At 34.1% G+C, this 23,818-nt stretch overlaps 1 protein-coding gene across 1 annotated transcript in view; it reads left to right on the top strand.

The window, feature by feature from the left end:
* LOC120430899 (E3 ubiquitin-protein ligase CHIP) overlaps positions 1–23,818 on the top strand; it is a 31,485-nt gene extending 7,667 nt beyond the window's left edge. The window contains exons 2-5 of the mRNA XM_039596022.2: positions 18,854–19,194; positions 19,267–19,372; positions 19,427–19,483; positions 23,256–23,818. Coding sequence (XP_039451956.1) covers positions 18,854–19,194; positions 19,267–19,372; positions 19,427–19,483; positions 23,256–23,498 — 747 coding nt within the window. The 3' untranslated portion in view covers positions 23,499–23,818. The remainder of the gene's footprint in view (positions 1–18,853; positions 19,195–19,266; positions 19,373–19,426; positions 19,484–23,255) is intronic.

Consider the following 23,818-nt stretch of genomic DNA (forward strand, 5'->3'; position numbering starts at 1 on the left):
ATCCAAACCATTTTCACACAAATCTTTCTTCCCAACCACGTTTACTGCTACACCACCGAACTCGATCCGACTTTAACCAAATCACCTTCTCCATGACTGCATTCAAATGATTGCTGTCACCACGCAGCACCGCAAAGCAAGAAAGAGAGCAAAAGAAAGAAAGAGAAAAAATATGTGGAGAGGATTCGTGTCGCGAGGCTGCTTGAGTGTTCGAGCTCTGCATAAGTTCGTTACACGTTCGTGTGCGTTCACTGACGGTTTCTTTGCAATGGCGATCATGACAGCCAGCAATCAACGATCGAGTCGATGATCAAAGCTGACAGACTCTTTCAAATTTTGTGCAATCACGGTTCCCATTTTGGGCATTGCTTTGTAGATTTTGATTTTGACCTTTGAAGATAAATATTGGGTTTTATCCGTTTTTGTTTTAAGCCGAGTTATTTCCAATTTTTTTGAAGTTTGATCTTCATTTTTTTATTATTTGAGCAATTCCAGCTCAAATCAGAAATTTTTCTGGTACTTTTGTACCCGACCCTCTCCGATTTAAATGAAACTTTTTAGACATGTTATCCTAGGCCTATATGAGCCATTTTTGTGTTTACTGTATCTCGATCGTAACAAAAAGTGGTCAAAGACAAACTTGTAGGAAATTGGACGAACTTTCTGAAAAAAATACACTGAAAGAAAAATACACGCCACTTTTATGATATTTTTAAATTTCTAAGTTCAAAAGTTGAATTTTAAGGTGATTGCACGATTTTTTTTCGTTCAAAATTTTTGTGAAAATAGCCTAAAATGTGACAAAAAGACTCAGGAAAAAAAAATACAAAAATGATTTACTAAAACTGTTTTTTTTAAGAGGTTTAAACGTCTAAATTTTCAAAATCCGATAGTGGGAATCGATTCCCCAGACAATTTTACATAAAAATCTCAATATTGACCATTGTCCTATGTCTAATCCTTGTGATGATACAGTGATGAGTTTGACGCTTACACCACTTTAAAAAAAACAGTTTTAGTAGATGATTTTTTGTTTTTAAGGAGAGGCATACCATCCTGCATTTTTCGTGAGTCTTTTTGTCACATTTTATGCTATTTTCACAAAAATTTTGAACGAAAAAAAAAACGTGACATCATATTAACATTCACCTTTAAACTTAAAAATTTAAAAATCTCATAAAAGTTAAATTACAAAATGCGAAAATATTAAAATAACTTTCGCCCTTCTCAAATGTCATTTTTGAGTATAATTGGCTCCACATACACCAAAATGGCTCATATAGGCCTAGGATAACATGTCTAAAAAGTTTCATTGAAATCGGAGAGTTTCGGGAACGAAAGTACCAGAAAAATTGCTGATTTGAGCTGGAATTGCTCATTTATGTTTAGTTTGTTTTAAATTTTTAACCCCAATCATTTTTTCTTAGCTCTTGATTCAACAGTTGATTTCGCAATATTTCGCAGCACACTGTTTGTGTAAACAAAAGTTAATTCCAATAAATATCTCCCAGGATAACAACACAACAGACCACCCCCTCGTTAGTGAGTGCTTGGCCAAAATAACGAGCGGCTCCATCCGTTTACTTTCGTGCTATTTTTAAGCACCCAATTCCGTTTTGTTGGCCGTTCTATACCTGTACAATAATGCAAATAACCGCTGGTCGCCCACGAAAGAAAAGCGAAAAACGAAAAAGAAGTAAAAAATACGCACCCGACTTCATTCAATAGCGTCAGTGTCCCTTTGCCACCAGGGTACAAATTTCCATGCCACACAAATGTCACCGGTCACGTTTTTCACGTTCACTTGAATCACACCTTGGCCCACCATCGTTGCCTTGGTTGTGCGGTAGCGTAACGACACAAGTGCTGGAAAATGCTTCCACAGCTTTGGGTTGTGTGGGAAATTGCGATTGTGGGTGACGGCGAATGGTATTAGGAAAACTCTGTTGCATTGCAATGGAAAGCAACTACTATCGAGAGCGACCAAATCTTCTAACAACTTTGATTGATGCTCTAAAAACGGATGTCCGAAGACGATGCTCTGATTTCCAAAGTTACCTCGGTTTAGAGAAATATGTGCAACATCACTAGCGTGCACAGGATGGGGCGGATTTTTATTTGGTTGTCTGAGTTCTTCCAGCTTTGATTTTGGGGCAAGGCATATTCTTTAAAAAAAAAATTATGGATATGTTCATGAACCCATCGATTTTTAGCGACTTTTTTGACGAAATATGGAAAAAGGGAATGAATTAGCTTTAGAATGGATTTAGAACAAGACCAAAGCAAGGGTCTTATAACAGACGTCAAATAACATCATCACACCGAAAACGACTTTTGAATTCGCTGCATTTTTTTTTAATTATGAGCAAAAATGTAAATTTCTGTACATAACCACACAAGTTCTGTTTATTTTGAGGTTCTTAAATAAGCTTTCTGAAAAGTTAAATAGTTTGAAAAAGTGTGTTCAATGCTTAGAATGTTATCGGGAGCTATTATCAAGGTAAAGAAACAACAAATCAAACAAAGGTAAAGAAACCTTCAAATCAGTTAGAGGCTTGATGGCGAAAGTGTTAAATAAAAATCCACTTGGGGCAGAATGGGCCACCCTTTCCTTGCCTTATAAAAACATTCAAAATTTGTTAAATTTGAATTAAATTAATTCTTTCACTCCTTGTAGCTTCACAAATCACGCTTAATGCAACATTAGTTGATTTTTTAGTTGTTTTGATGCTTATTTCTAAAAAATAGTGTCTTATTTCAACATATTTTCACTATTTTCAAAATGTTAACAAAACAAATTATTTTTACTATTTTTATAGAATTGATCAAACTTCATGGAAACTATGTTGGAAAGGTCTCTCAAGTCATTTCTTATAACCATTCAACGTTGTTTTAGACGAAATGGCTTGTTTTCTTAGGTGGCCCATTCGAAAAAACATTTTTTTTAAGGGGCTTCATAGATATTTTTTTAAGTTATTTTTTGTCATTAACCTAGCATACAACATTGAAGGGAACATCCCAAAGCATAAGCCTACTTCGCTAAATTCAAAAATTTGTATGTTTTTCTATGGTTTTTGGTGCATTTTACTACGAAAAAATTCCATTCACTCCGCAAAATGTCGGAAAAGAGCCCTTTTTTCATGGTGCCAAAATTCAGATTTGTCGATTTTTTTATGTCAAGTAAAAATATGAGCCATCTACGGCTACGACAAAGAGAAATGGGGTTAAGGGGTTACATACATGTAAATCGGCAGAAATATCAAGGGTTGGTATGAGCAAACACAAAAACTTTTTTTAAATCTGTTTTCAGGGCATTAAAATATAGATTTTCAACTATTTATAAATTAAATTTGAAGACATTCAGTTGAATTATGGCCGAGATACAGCAATATAAAGTTAGGCAGTTTCATAAAACGGGTACCACAGTATCTTAACACTGCTTTGGCCAAATCGGCTCAACATTTTGGTGAAAACTCGTTAAAATGGTTCCGTGTGGTGTGCATGACCAAGGCCGATTTTCAAAAAGTTTATTTTTAAAAAGATGAAAATAATATTATGTTTTTAATATAAAAAATCTTATGTATTCGATTTTTGTATTAAAAAAAATCTTTGTTTAAATTAGGCTTCGTCATGCACATGTCATGTTTTGAAAGTCTTAACCTCAAATTTCAGCCAATTTTATTCACCCAATCTCGAGATATCGTAAATCAACTCGGTGTTTCGAGGAAAAAAAAACGCTCAGAAAGTTTGACAGTTCGATTTTCGCATGGCAAAACTTCAAACTTAAAACGTCTGTTACTTACTTTAATCATGAAATATCTTCATGAAACTTTCAGGAGTGATTGAAATCATCTTTTGAGTGGATTTAAAGAATTTTCCGTAATATAAAATTTTGAGATTTTCTACATGACAACCCCAAACCCCTTCAAGTTTGAGGTCCAAAAAACATAAAAAGTTTTAAAATTTCTCGCATTTGCGTATTACTTGATCAATTCCATTTCTCTCAGTTGCGTTCGAAAGGTCTTTTGAAGCACTTTGTGTTATAAAGATTCCGGGATTGTATCAAGGAGGACGTATTAAGGACGTATTAGACTACGGAAAACAAACAAACAAACTCGCACTTTTTGACAGTTTGTCTGCTTTGTTTGTTTGCATGCATTTGTTTTGCAGAACTTCGGCCTGCATACATTTGGCTTTGTTTGCGAGTTTGGCAAACTGTCGAACACATAAAAGTGTAAGTTTGTTTGTTTGTTTGTCATAGTCTCATATCTCCTGTACTGTTAAACATACATATCCAGAGTTTTTTTTTAAAGACCAATAAACTATTGCCTTTCATATGTTTATAGGACCTAATAAAAAAAAAACTCTAGATATTTTTCAATCATCAATATCTTCTTGCAACACCCTTACTCCCTCAGGTTAAACATTTGGGATTTTCGCAATTTTTCTCATAGTTTTACGATTTTTCTATAACAATTCTATAACGGCACTTTCGGGCTGTTTGTACGTTCGTGAACAGATTATGACTAAAAGATGCTCGAATTGCTCACCTAGAACTCACATTCGATTCGAGGATCAAGTTGCCTGCAGGAATGGAGATCATACAAACATACATACAGTACTGGTCAAACCTAACCACTAGCGTGCACAGGGTGGATCAACATGGGGCAACTGCCCCACCATCCTCAGAAATTTGTTCTAAATTTGGTCAGGGAGTGTCCACAAATGACATAATTTTCAAAACGTCTATATTATTGCTCCACCTTCCTCAAAGAGCTGAGCACGCTAGTGAACCTAACTCCAAATTCAAATTGCTTCGGAATGTCTACTTTCAGATGCTTTTTGAAAAACTTAGCAATCTATTATCATTTCAAAGTTATTGATATTTTCGTAAAATATGCGATTTTGACCGACACTCACTATTTTGACGATATTTCCAAAAATATTGATCGGACCAACTTCATATTTTGAGCACATAATCTTCGCCAAAAGCGCGATGTCGTATACTTTTGGCCAGAAAAAAAACCGAACGAACTGGCCAAAGGTATATGACATTTTGAAAAATCGTTAAGGGGCTTAAAACTGGCAAAAACCAAAACGCTCCGATTTTACGGGTTAAATCCCATTTAAAATCCAAAGTCAAAGCGCCAGGTCCTGTCGCAACCAATTTGGGATTCGGGCTCAGGGCCTAGGGGATCATGCCCTGAAATGCCCGCAAAATTGACCCGTTTTATTACATCCTATTGGTCAAACAAAACATGTTTGTTATTGTTTACATTACGTGCTCTATTTTTTGTTTATTCAAGGTCAAACATTCAAACGCGTTTTTCTCGGAACGTCAAAAAGCGACAAACGACAAGATAGCACGACAGCGTCGACATGACGAAATCTAGTCTGCAACCCAGGGATGCCAGGTCTGGTGGAAGTCGAATCCGTAGACTTGTTAAAAAAAATCCAGGTGGTTGGTGTCTTGGGAACCCAAAATATTTTTATTCTAGCTAGGGGTTATAGTATTTCCCAAACAAATAGTTTTCTTTTTAAAGATTTTTTACTAAAATTGAATTAAGGTTTTATCAAGATCAACAAAAAATTAATTTCAAATTTCATGCCTAATTTTACTATATTTCCATAAAAAATATGTCCACAGTCTTATTCCCATCATTGATGTATAATTTGATAAACCTTCATAATACATATAATATTACTTAAATGACATTTGCAACGTTTTCAAGTTGTTTTTAAATAGTCGAAATTTTTTATCTTGCGAATGAACTATTCGATTGATTTGGTGTTTTCGAAAATGCATTTTACACCTGCCCAGCTGTTTTGCAATCATTAGTTTTAAAAATGTCTAAGTACTGACGATTTTTTTTTCGCTGAAAAAAACTTTTTGCAGTAATGTACAACGGAAATTCACTAAAAATCAAAATATTTTTTAATCGATCGCAGGCATGCTATATATGATTTTTAACTCTAACAAAAAAAAATACACATTTTTATAATTAACTTTTGAATTCCCAAAATTTGCATTTAATTTTTTCCAAAAAAAAACGTATGTTTGGCCGTGACTTATACAATTTTCAAACAAATTTTAAACATTTTCAACTGCACTTTTGAAAGTAGAATCAAACTTGCAATCGAAAAGCAGTTTTTAGAAACTTTGATAAAGATTTTACAATGAAATTTTTTTCTTAATAAGTGTCCATTTCTTTTACCTACCTAACATCCGGCAGCGAAGGCATTTTATCTGGCCTACGGCGGTTTTCGAAAATTGTTTGTGTTTTTTTTTTTTTTAGTTGGTAAAAAAAATTAGTGATTTTCTACTTCACTTTTTGTCATTAAAACATGACTTGCAAAAAACACTTTTTTTATTTTTTTATTTTCTGATATGTTTTAGGGGATATCAAATGCCAACTCTTCATTCATCGGTCTTTTTTTTTTAAACAAAGTTCAAAAATGCAAAATATAGAGAATTTTCTTAGCTTTTCAAAAATATTTTTTTCAAGAGTGGGCACTAATTTAAAAAAATAAATAACTGCTACTATTTTCAAAAAAGTTACCTGAAAATTGCTATAATTTGAAAACGGTGCACTTTATCAAAATGTAACTTAAGTTTTTTTATTGCAAATTTGATTTTATATCGAAAAATTAAGTTGACAAATTTTTGTGACCAATATTTCAATTTTTTGAAAAAAATCCGTATTGATTAAAAAATGTATAACTCGCTCAAAGATTTTTTGCCTTTTCTGGAAATTTCTGAAGAGTTAGCATTTGATGTCCCCTAAAACATATCAGAAAATAAAAAAAATAAAAATAGTGTTTTTTGCAAGTCATGTTTTAATGACAAAAAGTGAAGTAGAAAATCACTAATTTTTTTACCAACTACCATATTTTTTCAGTGTCGATATTATCCATACCTACAACTTTGCCGAAGACACCAAATCGATCAAAAAAATCCTTCCAAAGATACAGATTTTCGAATTTTCATAAATCATTTTTGTATGGACAGCTGCCAAATTTGTATGGAAAATTATATGGACAAACTATTTATGCAAAATGGCTTCTTTGGGCATACCGAAGGCACCAAAAAAGTTTCAGCCGGATTAAAAAATACAAAAAAAATCGAATGACCGAAATCTCAGAGAATTGCTCATTTAACATATTAATGCTCTGGACATATCTCGAAGCAAATTTGGTTTTAGTTATTAAGAAATATAGAAATAATAAAATTTATAAACAAAAAATATTTTTATAGGTGGTTTGAAAAATAGTTTTTCCTTAGTTTTGTTTAAAATCTTTGAATTTTAAATCAATTTGAATTCACAAATAAAAAATTAAATAAAAAAAACACTTTAAATTTTTTTTTATTCTAAAATTAATTTAAAAAAAAGATTCAATGTTTGATTTTTAAATTGTATTTATGAATTTCATATCAATTTAAAGTAGAAAATAGAAACTAGAAATTAAATCATCGATTTGAAAATACTGCAACAAGAAAACTGGATTCCCACAAAGCTAATTGGGACAGGTATCAGCATCATATTGAGAATAATTTAAATCATGATTTTGTTTTAGAAACCAAAGCTGATATTGATTCAGCCTTGGAATCTTTAACTAATGCAATTTTGGATGCTAGGAATATTGCTATTCCTAAAGTCCAAGTCAAATTTGATTCTCCCATTATGATTCTATGACATTTTCCGGAATTCCATTTCCCGGAAAGGACGTTTTCCGGAATGGACATTATCCGGAATGGACGTTTTCCGGAATGGACGTTATCCGGAATGGACAGTATCCGGAATGGACGTTATCCGGAATGAAATTTCCCGGAATGGACGTTTCCCGGAATGGACATTTCCCGGAATTATTTTTATATTACCTGATATGAGAATGAATGGAATCTTGCCTACTCACCTACTTGTGGTTAAGAATTATTTAGTTTGTACTCCGTTGGTTTTGACAACAATATGAATATAAATACATGAATGATAATCATAGCATAGGTGCCCACCCGCAGTTGCTACTCCGTTATTGACCAGGACCTCCAGAAGTTATATCCACGAGCCGTGGAATATAAATACATGAATGATAAAAAGAAAGTGAAATGTTCGGACATGAACAATAGAAGCAAGTGTTGACTATTGAAACAATACTTTATCAACCACCACGAGATGTAACAATGTAGATCGATAGATATTAGATGTTTTTTACATTCTTTCAATGTGTTGTTATGTAAGAATTTTTCCTTCTTTTGTTAATCATTTGACTTATGTGACTAAATTCTACCATATTTAACTATAAAGCAGAATGATTATTTTCAAAGAAGGGAAAACCTGAAGAAAATAAAAAGCTTTTCAGAAAATCAATGTGTAATAAGTTCTGTCAAGAAAATTAATAGCTTGAGTGTATTTTTAAAGAATGAAAAACCTCAAGGAAAAATACATTATACATTGATTTTCTGAAAAGCATTTTTTTAACTTGAGATTTTCCCTTCTTTAAAAATACACTTTCTTTCATCAAAGTAATGGGATTTTATGTAAGAATTTTCCCTTCTTTTGTTAATTCTACTAAATTTCAACTAGTTTTTGTTAAGGAACTCTGCACTATAAAGAAGAATGTGTTTTTTTTTAAAGAAGGGAAATCTTCTAGAAAAAAAAGCTTTCAGAAAATCAATGCATAATGTATATTTTCTTGAGGTTTTCCCTTCTTTAAAAATACACGATCTTTAATCGATGTGATGGAATTTCGTTTAAGGGATTTCCCTTCTTGTGTTAATCTGTTGACTTTTGTGACTAAATTCTACCATTTTTTTATAAAGCAGAATGTTTATTTTCAAAGAAGGGAAAACCTCTAGTAAATGAACAGCTTTTCAGAAAATCTATTTATAATGTGTACTTCCTTGAGGTTTTTCATTCTTTAAAAATACACTCAAGCTATAAATTTTCTTGGGGTTTTCCCTTCTTTGAAAATAATCACCCTGCTTTATAGTAAAATTTGGTAGAATTTAGTCACAATAGTGACCTGATTAACACAAGAAGGGAAATCTCTTACACGAAATTCCATCACATCGATTAAAGATCGTGTATTTTTAAAGAAGGGAAAACCTCAAGAAAATATACATTATACATTGATTTTCTGAAAAGCTTTTCATGTCTGCCTGTGTGGATCAATCGGACCGCACACTGGACTCACAATCGAGAGGTCGCCGGTTCGAATCCCGAGGCAGACGCAAAATGTTGAAAAATAGGTTTTGGGCACCTATGCTTATGATTTTCTGAAAAGCTTTTCATTTTGCTAGAGGTTTCTCTTCTTTGAAAATAAACATTCTGCTTTATAATAAAATTTGGTAGAATTTAGTCACAAAAGTCAACCGATTAACACAAGAAGGGAAATTCCTTACACGAAATTCCATCACATCGATTAAAGATCGTGTATTTTTAAAGAAGGGAAAACCTCAAGAAAATATACATTATGCATTGATTTTCTGAAAGTTTTTTTTTTTAGAGGATTTCCCTTCTTTAAAAAAAACACACACATTCTTCTTTATAGTGCAATGTTCCTTAACAAAAACTAGTTGAAATTTAGTAGAATTAACAAAAGAAGGGATAATTCTTACATTTTTTTTGTGGGACTTAAGACTACTTCGACCATATAGTTGATCTATTGTAGTGTACCCCTAATTACTGTCGCATATATTCTTACATAAAATCCCATTACTTTGATGAAAAAACGTGTATTTTTAAAGAAGGGAAAATCTCAAGATAAAAAAAAGCTTTTCAGAAAATCAATGTATAATGTATTTTTCCTTGAGGTTTTTCATTCTTTTAAAATACACTCAAGCTATTAATTTTCTTGACAGAACTTATTACACATTGATTTTCTGAAAAGCTTTTTATTTTCTTCAGGTTTTCCCTTCTTTGAAAATAATCATTCTGCTTTATAGTTAAATATGGTAGAATTTAGTCACATAAGTCAAATGATTAACAAAAGAAGGAAAAATTCTTACATAACAACACATTGAAAGAATGTAAAAAACATCTAATATCTATCGATCTACATTGTTACATCTCGTGGTGGTTGATAAAGTATTGTTTCAATAGTCAACACTTGCTTCTATTGTTCATGTCCGAACATTTCACTTTCTTTTTATCATTCATGTATTTATATTAATATTGTTGTCAAAACCAACGGAGTACAAACTAAATAATTCTTAACCACAAGTAAGTGAGTAGGCAAGATTCCATTCATTCTCATATCAGGTAATATAAAAAAAATCCGGGAAATGTCCATTCCGGGAAACGTCCATTCCGGGAAATTTCATTCCGGATAACGTCCATTCCGGATAATGTCCATTCCGAATAACGTCCATTCCGGAAAACGTCCATTCCGGATAATGTCCATTCCGGAAAACGACCATTCTGGGAAATGGAATTCCGGAAATTGTCATAGAATCCCCATTATTGATGACGATCTTCAGCTTCTGATTCGTCTGAAAAATGTTCGCCGAAGACAGTATCAACGTTCTCGTGATCCTGCACTGAAGCGAATTCAAAAAGATTTGCAAAAGGTTATTGACCACAGATTCACTCTCCTGCGAAATGAAAAGTTCGCAAGAGATGTCGAACAAATTAAACCTTATTCCAAACCTTTTTGGAAACTTTCAAAGGTTCTTAAGAAACCTCAAAAACCAATCCCTTCTTTAAAAGATGGTGATAATATTCTATTAACTAATGGGGAGAAAGCTCAAAAACTTGCTCAGCAGTTTGAGAGTGCCCATAATTTCAACTTAAATGTTTTGAGTCCTATTGAAGATCAAATTTCAATAGAATTTCAGAATATTGTTGAACAAGAATTTTCATCAGATGAAGTTTTTAATACGGATCTGAATGAAATAAAATCTATTATCAAAAAATTTAAAAATATGAAAGCCCCTGGTGAGGATGGCATTTTTTACATTTTAATTAAAAAATTACCAGAAGCAACTTTAAGTAGCTTGGTCAAAATTTGCAACAAATGTTTTGATTTGGCATATTTTCCCAGTAGTTGGAAAAATGCAAAAGTAGTTCCGATTTTGAAACCGGACAAAAATCCTGCCGAAGCTTCAAGCTATCGGCCCATTAGTTTGCTTTCATCTATTAGTAAATTATTCGAAAGAATAATTCTTAATAGAATGATGACGCACATTAATGAAAATTCAATTTTCGCTGATGAGCAGTTTGGATTTCGCCTTGGGCATTCAACTACTCATCAGTTGTTGAGAGTTTCAAATTTAATTCGAAGCAACAAATCTGAGGGCTATTCTACTGGCGCTGCTCTTCTAGACATAGAAAAAGCATTTGACAGTGTTTGGCATAAAGGTTTGATTGCGAAATTGAAAAGGTTTAATTTTCCGATTTACATCGTGAAAATTATTCAAAATTATTTGACGGATCGTACTCTACAGGTATGTTATCAGAACAGCAAATCTGATCAACTACCTGTACGTGCTGGCGTCCCTCAAGGAAGCATTTTGGGTCCAATTTTATACAATATTTTTACTTCTGACTTGCCTGATTTGCCCCCAGGATGTCAGAAATCACTTTTTGCTGATGATACAAGCATCTCCGCCAAAGGTAGAAGTCTTCGTGTCATCACAAGAAGATTACAAAAAAGCTTGGATATTTTCAATTCTTATTTGAAAGAATGGAAAATTACTCCAAATGCTGCAAAAACTCAACTTATTATTTTCCCTCACAAACCAAGGGCTGATTTTCTTAAACCAAAAAGTCATCACATTATAAAGATGAATGAGGTAAATTTAAAGTGGGAGGATCAAGTGAAATATCTTGGACTTGCTTTTGACAAAAACCTTACTTACAAGGATCACACTGAAAGTATCCAGGTTAAATGTAACAAATATATTAAATGTTTGTATCCACTTATAAACAGGAATTCTAGACTTTGTCTCAAGAATAAACTGTTAATTTATAAACAAATTTTCAGACCTGCCATGCTTTATGCTGTGCCGATCTGGACAAGCTGTTGCTTAACCAGGAAGAAAAAACTTCAGAGGATTCAGAACAAAATTCTGAAAATGATTCTGAAACTTCCTCCCTGGTTCAGCACCAGTGAACTTCATCAATTAGCCGAAGTTGACACTTTGGATGTTATGTCCAATAAGATAATTGATGCATTTCGACAAAAATCATTGCAGTCTTCAGCTGCATTGATCCGCTCTTTATATAGTTTATAAGTTAGTTTTAAGGTATCCCTTTTCCCTTTTGTACATGTAGGACCTCCTACATTTGAAATCACTGAATAGCAAAAGCTACAATATTTCATGAATAAATGAAAGTTGCTAGTATTTAAAATTGAGGTGAAAAGTCATCGATTGTGATTGGACACTCAATAATATTTTAACTGAATGAATGTACATGGAAAAGAAAAACTGAATAAATACAAATTAAAAAAAAAAAAAAGAAAACTGGATTAGGGATTTTTTTATCAACCTGTTTACTACTCCAATTGCAATTTTTAAATCAGATTTTTTTAAAGCAATCGGCAAACATTTGAATTTAAAATCAATTCATCAAAGTGGGGAAATATTAAGGAGGGCGCAAAATTGATGCTTCGCCAAGAGCCCCTTGGACCCAAGGTGCATCCCTGAAGAAAAGTGACATTTTTCGTAGAGCAAAAGTTACTAAAAATGACCTCATGAACACGCGAAAAAAATATGTGGAATTTTCACTTGTAACCTTTTCTTAGAGAAAGTTACTCAAAACCCTATACAATATTCCTATGCTCAATTTTTGCTAAAGTTTTTGATCCGGAGAATAAGTTAGTATAACATCGCAAAGCGCTAGGAGTTGATTCCGAAAAGAAACAGGATGTATTGGGATATTTTTTTTTTTGTTTCTTGGGCCCAATACACACCACATGTTCAAATTTCAATCCAAATTTGCCTTTTAACTCAAGTTTAACTTAAGTTACGATTTTGTTTTAAATTATTTAACAACATAATTATTTTTCAATCATCGACTTGACGTGACCTCAACCCACTAGATCGATTACTTATCTATCCAGATTTTTAAGCGAAGATGGCGTTTGAATGTTGAACGTCCGAAATGTCAAAATCACGCAAGAGCACCAACATTAGAAAAAAAATGCGGCTGTCATGCCATGGCACACTTTTTTCGTAATGTTGGTACCACTGCGTGATTTTGACATTTCGGGCGTTCACCATTCGAACGCCAAAAGCTGGATAAGCTGCACTGGACTTCAGCCATCGCCTCATTTCTCCTAAACAACTTTTCATTTTAACGTTCCTCAAAACTTCTTCTCTAAAACAGATTGTTCAAAACGTTTTCATAAAACATTTTTATCACGCAAAAATATAATTTCACGTCCTTCATACAATTATCAGCCAGCATGAAAATCCGTAGATTTTGGAGATCAATCCGTAGATCCGTAGAAATGGCTGAAATCCGTAGATCTACGGAGAAATCCGTAGATATGGCATCCCTGCTGCAACCCACTAAGAGCGCCATCTCCATGCGAATGTTAATGCATGAACTATTCGTTATTTAAACATTTTTGTTTGTGTTTTTTTTTATATTTTCTGCTTTTACAAACATGCCAATTTTTTTTCTTAACTTTGATACTCAACAAAACTCTACTCGTACTCTGATTGTATGTGAAATGTTTGGAACTTGCGAAAAATGCAATGATCGTAGAACGGTTGTTAAATGTATAGTTAATAGATTAATCATTCTTTCCGAGATAACGCCACATTATTGCATTCATTGTGGCGCCAATCTTCCCGTGAACCCTCATTGCACGTCAGCTGGATCGTTGTCGTCGTACTCGTCATCGGTATAAAGACCGATAAAACCAGCTTGAACTCAATCCTGCTGATATGCAGGTAACGATTGTCTGGCTGGCTGCTTGCAACCAACGTGATTTCATTCATGCTGTTGATTTACCAACCAAAGAAAGAAGATTCAAATCAGTGCTAATTCCATTCCCACACAACCGGGTTAGCGGGCCAGCACCTTTTTTTCCACCGGGACCGTTAAGGATTATCGAACCTGACCAAGGTTCTGCATGACCTACCCTAAGATAGATAGAAGTTGTTGTAATCATAAGAAGACTGAGATTTACTTCTGTTTTTTTTTTTTAATACTGAGTACTTTTTGATTACTAGGAAGAACCTTTTTGAAAAAGTACCTTAGAAATTTTCACCAACAAAAAAAAACAAATAAATTGTGAACAGCTTTGTCCATTTCTCCCTTTGGCAATATCACTTGATCTTTTTTGCGTTACTCTGAATTAAGTGCAATCAATCTACGGTATAGTGCAATCGTGCGCCACAAAGTGAATGTCGATGCGGTCGGGCGTTTAAGTTTTGCCGTGACTATAATAGATACACAAGGTACACACACAGAATTTAAGCTAATTGAATTATCGATGTGTACAAAGACTGCCGACCGACGTATACGATGACGACGCTCCGGCGACGGGATGGACTTCTTGATAGCGTTTCACTTTGCGGTTAGGAGTTTAACTTCCCGTATTGGAACGCAATCGGCAATGATTTTGTGTTTCTTGAATTACATTTTCCAGCTGACTAAACACAAAAATACTACGCGAAAAACAAGCAATGTCCCCAAAAAAAGGCAATTTTGTTTTTTTGACCGGCAGCGAAATTATGAGAAAGTATAATAAATTCGTCATCAGACATAGCCGAGAAAATCAGATGCATATGAGCAATTCTCCACGAATTCGGTCTTTTTTTTAGAATTTTAATTTTTGTATTTTTTAATCCGACTGAAACTTTTTTGGTGCCTTCGGTATGCCCAAAGAAGCCATTTTGCATCTTTATTTTGTCCATATTATTTTCCATACAAATTTGGCAGCTGTCCATACAAAAATGATGTTTGAAAAATCAAAAATCTGTATCTTTTGAAGGAATGTTTTGATCGATTTGGTGTCTTCGGCAAAGTTGTAGGTATGGATATGGACTACACTGAAAAAAAATGATACACGGTAACAAATTTTTGGTGATTTTTTATTTAACTTTTTGTCGCTAAAAATTGATTTGCAAAAAACGCTATTTAAATTTATTTTTATTTTTTTATATGTTTTAGAGGACATCAAATGCCAACTTTTCAGAAATTTCCAGGTTGTGCAAAAAATCTTTGACCGAGTTATGATTTTTTTAATCAATACTGATTTTTTTTAAATCGAAATATTGGTCGTAAAAATTATTCAACTTTATTTTTCGATGTAAAATCAAATTTGCAATCAAAAAGTACTTTAGTGAAATTTTGATAAAGTGCACCGTTTTCAAGTTAAATCCATTTTTAGGTGATTTTTTTGAAAATAGTCGCAGTTTATATATTTTTTTAAATTAGTGCACATGTTTGCCCACTTCTGAAAAAATATTTTTGAAAAGCTGAGAAAATTCTCTATATTTTGCTTTTTTGAACTTTGTTACTACGACCCTTAGTTGCTGAGATATTGCCATGCAAGTGTTTAAAAGCAGGAAAATTGACGTTTTCTAAGTCTCACCCAAACAACTCACCATTTTCTAATGTCGATATCTCAGCAACTAATGGTCCGATTTACAATGTTAAAATATGAAACATTCGTGAAATTTTCCGATCTTTTCGAAAAAAATATTTTATTTTTTTTTAAACCAAGACAAACATTTCAAAAGGGCGTAATATTGAATTTTTGGCCCTTTTGAATTGTTAGTCTTGATTTGGTTTTTGCATTCTACCAACAAATATTTAAAAAAAAATTAAACGAAGACAAACATTTCAAAAGGGCGTAATATTGAATTTTTGGCCCTTTTGAAATGTTAGTCCTGATTAAATTTTTTTGAAAATATTGTTTTCGAAAAGATCGGAAAATTTCACGAATGTTTCATATTTTAACATTGTTAATCGGACCATTAGTTGCTGAGATATCGACATTAGAAAATACTGGGTTGTTTGGGTGAGACCTGGGTGATGAATAGAGAGAATGCGTAACGTGATTTTCGAATGATCCCACTTTGTTTACATCTACAAAGTAGGAGGCTGTTCAAGCACAAGCATGACTTTTTTCTTACTGGTAAATGAGCTGTTTTATAAACAGTGATATGTGTTTTATTTTGTCTAGTTTTTAATTTTTTGATGTTAAATTGTGTGTGTTTTCCAATTTCGATCGGTTAGAATATTTTTTTTTACGGGTGACGATGAACTGCGGCGAGAGTGTCATTCTGCGATGTCGCAGATAAATTTCCTGGCTGATTTTGGAATCCTGCAGCTCTTCCTGGTCCAGCGAAAAAACATCGCTAATTCTAGCGAAGCTGATCCAACAAACAGAGAAGATTTTCACTAAACCAGTAGGTTTTCAAACGGAATCAAACAATTAAGACAGCTTCTGGATGGATACAACCGCATCGACTCCATAAACAACTTCCATTCATAATTATAAAAAAATGACGATCTCGCCTTCAACTTTCTTAAGATTTCTTCAACTTCAGGTCCTCAAAAGCCACAAATTTGTCATTCTTGCCATAAAAAAACAATTTCTATTAATCGCTAACAATACTCACTTCTTCTGGCGAACTGTAAATTTTTTCCACTTTGACAGTGCCAAATTGAGGCCGTTTTGCGAACCACTATTCAGCACCCAGGGTGAGACTTAGAAAACATCAATTTTCCTGTTTTTAAACACTTCCATGGCAATATCTCAGCAACTAAGGGTCGTATCAACAAAGTTCGAAAAAGCAAAATATAGAGAATTTTCTCAGCTTTTCAAAAATATTTTTTCAAAAGTGGGCAAACATGTGCACTAATTTAAAAAAATATATAAACTGCGACTATTTTCAAAAAAAATCGCCTCAAAATGGATTTAACTTGAAAACGGTGCACTTTATCAAAATTTCACTAAAGTACTTTTTGATTGCAAATTTTATTTTACATCGAAAAATGAAGTTGAAAAATTTTTACGACCTACATTTCGATTTTTTGAAAAAGTCAGTATTGATTAAAAAATTCATAACTCGGTCAAAGATTTTTTGCACAACCTGGAAATTTCTGAAAAGTTGGCATTTGATGTCCCCTAAAACATATAAAAAAAAAAATTAAAAATAGCGTTTTTTTGCAAATCAAGTTTTAGTGACAAAAAGTCAAATAAAAAATCACCAATTTTTTTTTTACCGTGTATCAATTTTTTCAGTGTAGTTCATATCCATACTTACAACTTTGCCGAAGACACCAAATCGATCAAAAAATTCTTTCAAAAGATACAGATTTTTGAATTTTCATACATCATTTTTGACAGCTGCCAAATTTGTATGGAAAATTATATGGAGAATCTAATGATGCAAAATGGCTTCTTTGGGCATATCGAAGGCACCAAAAAAGTTTCAGTCGGATAAAAAAATACAAAAAAAAATCGAATGACCGAAATCTGAGAGAACTGCTCATATATTTTTTTATCTAGGAGCCTTTTCACGGTGAGGAAGGCAAAACGCTAAAACTAACCTTTTTAACTTTGTATTTTATCTCCAGTTCACACCAAATCATAACTGTAAACGCAATGGTAAACAAACTTTAATGCTATTTTATACCGAGCCTTTGCGCGTCATATGGTCAATATGGTGGTGCCACTACTGTTTGCTATAATTGTAGTCATGCAAACAGCTACTGCAGTCAATTGCAATAGAAGAAAAGTGTTAGGCTTTTTGCCTTCCTCACCTTACTGAGGAAAGGCTATAAAATCACTCGAAAAATGAACTTCTTAATTCGACCTCGTAGACCCACCTTCACGTATACCTATCGACTCAGAATCATGTTCTGAGCAAATGTCTGTGTGGATGTGTGTAGGTGGGTGGACAAAAAAAATGTCACTCGATTATCTCCGGACTGGATGAACCGATTTGGACCGTATTAGTCTCATTCGATTCGTCTTGGGGTCCCATAGGTCTCTATTTAAAATCAGCAAGTTTAGTTAAGTACTTCAAAAGATATGCTAAAAAAACGATTTTGGCGTATGTCCGGAAGATTGTAAAAAGGGTGGTTTTTGCAAGAAACCCTATCATGTTATACATTTTCAGAAAGGTATAAAAAAGACCTTTCCAATGAGCCCAAAACATTGAAGATCTGACAACCCTATCAAAAGTTATTAGCACCTAAGTGTTATTTATACACTTTTTGGAGGCCGGATCTCAAATATTTTAGTAAAAATGATGACCGGGTCCATCATGCGGCCTGTCGTTAGTTAGATAATCGAAAGACCTTTTAAATGAGCCTAAAACATCGAAGATCTGACAACGCCATCAAAAGTTATCAGCACTTAAGTGTTATTTATACAATTTTTGGAGGCCGGATTTTAGATATTGTGATAAAAATATTGTCTGAATCTTCCATGCGAACTATCGTTGGATAGGTTTTTTATCAGACCTTGCCGATTAGCCAGAAATATTGAAGATCTGCGAATCCTATCAAAAGAAATGAGCAATAAAGTTGATTTGTTAAATATGTTAAGGGGGAATGTTGCTATTTTTACTGAATGTATTGACTTTATGTATGTGAGGAAGGCACCAACCACCTAAAGGTGGATAAAGTAACGTTTTTATACTTATATAGTGGCAAAATTTGTGGGCGCTTACTTGAACGTTGATATCTTCGTACGTGCCCATCAATGCCCGGTGAGGGAGGTGAGAACATTCATTTTTTGCAGCAAGACAAAATTCCACTGAAATACTAGGAATATTCTCTACTGAAGTTGCATTGATTAAAATAGAGTAATTTTCATGTTTTTGAAAAAATATAACAATCATATAAATATTTTTGTTATTCCATTTAAATTTCGCCTCCAGATCAAAAACCCCACCAACGCCACATACTTCACAAACCGCGCCCTGTGCCACATCAAGATGAAACGCTGGGACTCGTCCTGCACGGACTGTCGGCGCGCCCTCGACATGGACCCGAACCTGGTCAAGGGGCACTTCTTCCTGGGGCTCAGCCTGATGGAGCTGGACTCGTTCGACGAGGCGATCAAACACCTGATGCGGGCCCACGACCTGGCCAAGGAGCAGAAGCTCAACTTTGGCGACGACATCGCGTCCCAGCTGCGGTTGGCGCGGAAAAAACGCTGGAACATCCAGGAGGAGAAGCGCATCTGCCAGGAGATCGAACTGCAAAGCTATCTGAACCGGTTGGTTGAACTCAACGAATAGGTTTAGTCTTGAACTAAAATAATCTCGATTTTTTTTTTTCTCTCTCTCAGACTCATCAACGAAGACATGGAAAACAGAATAGCAAAGCTCAAGCTGGACGACACGCTGAACGAGGATGCCTTCAAAGATAAGTCGCAGGAAATTGAGAGTGAATGCGTAAGCAAAGCTGGTTTCTAGAATTATCTTGCTCTAATTTAATTCTACTTCTAGGAAAATCACACCATCGAACTGAACAACATATTCGCCAAGGTGGATGAGAAGCGAAGGGTAAGTTCAACATTTTTTTCTAAACCTAAAAATTACTGTTATTGTTCCAATAGTGCAAAAGAACGCCCCCTTAACCAAATTAAATAATAAAAGTTTAAAAATTTAGTTTACGAGCCATGGTTTCAAAAAAAGTGTTTTAAAATGCATTCTACACCTGTCCAGTTGTTTTGCAATCATTAGTTTCCAAAATATCTAAGTATTGACAAAAATTTAATTTTTTGCGAAAAAAAAAGTTTTGAATTTCATAAAAATTCAAAATATTTCTAATCCAGCCCAAACATGCTAAATATGATTATCAATGTAAGAAAATGCATTTTAGATTGTTTTCAGTTGACTTAAGGGGTTACATATATGTAGAAAATTTCAAAATTTCATATTACAGCAAAATTGTTAATTGCACTAAAAAGATGATTTCTAATCACTCCTGAAAGTTTCATGAAGATATTTCATGGTTCAAGTGAGTAACAGAGGATTAAAGTTTGACATTTTGCCATGCGCAAAGCGAACTGTCAAACTTTGTGAGCGTTTTTCTCTAAACACAGAGTTGATTTACGGGTGCCACGATATCTCGAGATGGGATGGACCAAATTGGATAAAATTTGGGATGAAGACTCTCAAGACATATCCCGTGTGCATGACGAAGCCCGATTTTGAAATTTAATTTAAAAAAAAATACAAAAATCAAAAACTGACGATTTTTAATATGAAAAACTAAAAAAAATATAACTTTTTTTTAAATAGTTTTTTTTGAAAATCAGCCTTCGTCATGCACACGGAACCGTTTTAGCGAGTCTTCACCAAAATTTTGAGCCGAGCAGTGTTGAGATATCATGGAACCCGTTTTTTGAAACTGCTTACTTCAAATAGCTATATCTCGGCAAAGATACAACCAAATGTCTTCAAATTTGTTTTGTTAAAAGTTGAAAATGTGTATTTTAATGCCCTGAAAACAGATTTACAAAAAAAAAGTAAGTGTGTGCGCATACCAACCTCTGACATTTTTGCCGATTTACATGTATGTAACCCCTTAACTTTTATTTCCATTGAGTTTTGAAATTTTTTGAAAAAAAATGTTGCCCCCTGATTTTTCGGACAATGAAAAAAAAACTATTTTTGAATTAAGAGTACGCCATAAAATCGGGCGTCCAATTTTACATAAAAGTCCCTTTGACACTAAATTTCAATCTCATAATTGTAAATTCGCATTCGCATGGAGATGGGGATCTTAGCGGGTTGCAGACTGGATTTCGTCATGTATATGTGATGATTGTCTAGCCCAAGTAGCTTAGAAATTGATTAAAGAGAATTAAAACCAATTCTACCACAACAAAACAGGCAGCACCATGAAAGCCATCCACTGACCGTTTGATCAAATTTAATCGAATTTAAACAACAAGGATGCGCAAGTGTCGCGTGGAGTTAGTAGTTGTGAAAGGTTAAGGTCTGGGAGTCCCCCTAAGCAAGCGATACGACCATTGGCATAAGTGAGGTTAAAGGATTTTGTTTATTCTCAAGGCAGACTATCGGAAGCTGCTGTTGAGATAGTTATTTAGCTGATGTGATTTTTGAAAATTTTATCCTGTCGCGAATGTTTGTTGATGGTCCAATATTACACAGCCGGCTGTGGAAATTTCCATCTCATAATTGTAAATTATTGAAAAACATGTCTTTTATCGAATGTTCTAAAATCGAAGGGGTCGTACCGCCCCTCCGTGACGAGGTAACGAATAATTGAGCTCGGATTCGTGATCAGGGACAGAAATTACCCCTTAGGACAAAGTTGTAAGCAAATCGAAGAGGGTTCGGAGCACCTGCTGTGTGAGTTGGCGGAGAATTACCTCCATTAAAATTTAGAAATTGTCAAAAAAATCTAAAAAAAAAAAATTCATAAAACGTACAAAACAAAAATAAAAAAAAGTCAAAAAATGTTTTAAAAACTTCAAAATTCAAATATTCAAAACTCAACAGTGTTGTAAATGAGTGATAGAGAAAACTATCATTTCATGATTTCCGCACCGAGTTCTCTTCTTTTCCTTTGTGATTGTTAGCAAGAGCATTCTCATTATATCAATCTTTGTCTTTTCCTCGTTCACGCACACTCGCCGAAGATTTTTTTTTGTTTTATCAGAAAGCCGCGATGAAACAACGCGAGTGAGGGATGGCGAGCTGACCACTAATTAAGTCGAAATTCATAAAGTAATTTTATAATTCAGATAAAATCAAAATACAAAAATTTTAACTTTTTTATCTTACATTTTTGTTAATGTTCTCATTCTAAAAAAACAACTATTTTTTTATTTTGAATTGAAATTCAGTTCAGCGACGCAAATTAGTTGAACTCGACCTGTTGGTTGCCTAATATTCAAATAACTTGTATTTAATTACAAACTAAAATATTAAAGTAGAATACACACAATCAGATCCCTTTGAATCCATTTTTGGAGTCATAATTTAGGTCAAAGTCCAACATTTTGATGAAAGTAAGAATTCAATGATTCGATTATCCGAAGTGAAATTTGGGATATATATCCTACAAGTGTTATAATAAAATATTGTCGAGCGAAAAAAATACTCGAAATGATCGAACATAGAGATATTAGTACAGTCCAGACTCGATTATCTGAAGCCTCGATTATCCGTATGACCGAGCCACGTAGCCCAGTGGTAACGCTTCCGCCTCGTAAGCGGTAGATCGGGGTTCAAATCCCGGCTCGGACCAACACAACTGGTGATCTTTTCCCTTCTGGAATCGATTGCTTAGTAAAGGGAAGGTAGTGTATCGTCACAAACTGGACCTTATCACGACACCTTAGGAAGGCGACCTATGGAATGTTATCATTAACCTTAACATGTTAACATTAAGTTGAGAATGAAATTGCCACTGAATCCGCTTTGTAAATGCCGGCCCCGATACTCTTCAAGGGTGTTCCCCTCAGGAACTGGGAAAGATTTACTTACTTTAATCGATTATCCGAAGTTTCGATTATCCGAAGGTTTGTATAATGACGTTCTACGCATAATTGTCCCATGTTCAAAACAGTGCAACTGAAAAAACGCGATTGAAATGTTTCGACCGATTTCTGCTTTTTACGCATAATTGTCCCGGGGGTCAATATTTGCCTCATATGTCCCTAACTAAACGCCAAAGTTAGCAGTTTATCACTCTCATTTGCAATCCTATTGCTTTACAAAAAATAAACAAAACATAATACTTCGTAAAACTAATGATTCCGTGAAAGAAAATACTTGGTGGGACAATTGATTTTGTTATTAGTGAATTTCCAAACAAAGAACTAAGTTTGTTGTGTTTTTTCTAAAAGTATACATCAAAACAAAATTAGAAATCTAAAAAAGTCGAAATCGTAAAAAAAATACATGGGACAATTACACGTAAAACGGCAGTACGGATAATCGAATCACGAACAATTTTTTTTTTTTCGTTTGTTTTTTATTGTTTTTCACAACAAATTCGAGTTATGCGACCCTATTTTAGTCAAATTTGAATAGTTGTTTGCCTAGTAAAAAACAAAATGATTTTTTTCAAATTTTCCTCACCGCCATATTGGCCGCCATCTTGGATTTAAAAATTCTAAATCATTTTAGAGTAGTTTAGGGGTCATACCTAAGCTCGACTAAAGCTGATTATCCAAAGTGAAATTTTTCCGAGGCCTTCAAATAATCGAGTCTGGACTGTACATCGAAGATGTTTATTTAGAACCTTAACAAAAAAAAATCTATCAAAATACTTCAACTGTTTTCCCATTCCTCCCAGAAACGCGAAGTACCTGACTACCTGTGCGGCAAGATCAGCTTCGAGCTGCTGGTGGATCCGGTCATTACGCCGTCCGGCATGACGTACGAACGCAAGGACATCGAAGAGCACCTGCAGCGGGTCGGACACTTCGATCCGGTGACCCGTGTCAAGCTGACCCAGGACCAGCTCATCTCCAACTATTCCATGAAAGAGGTCGTCGATGCCTTCCTGTCCGAGAACGAGTGGGCCCTAGATTATTAAGGCGAGCAAGAGTGTGATGAAGCACGCGCGTGATTCCCCGACAAAGGACTCTTCAATTCGGTGGTGAGAAAACACAACACTTTTGAAAAGAACACACATATACATACAAACACAATACCTTAAATTAAGTTCCTTTTTCGGCTAACCTTGTTATTCCCAACAAAAAATTGTTACCTCTTAAAATGTTTGAACTCACACGTCTTGATTACTCGCTCACCATTTGTCCGTCGAGAAAATGATTCCTATATTGAATAATCTGTGTCATGTAGCAAAAAACTAAAGCAAAAAGAACCATATCTTCGACAAACAAAGATAAACAC

This window comes from Culex pipiens, chromosome 2 (genome assembly GCF_016801865.2).
Source record: "Culex pipiens pallens isolate TS chromosome 2, TS_CPP_V2, whole genome shotgun sequence".
Lineage (NCBI taxonomy): Eukaryota > Metazoa > Arthropoda > Insecta > Diptera > Culicidae > Culex > Culex pipiens.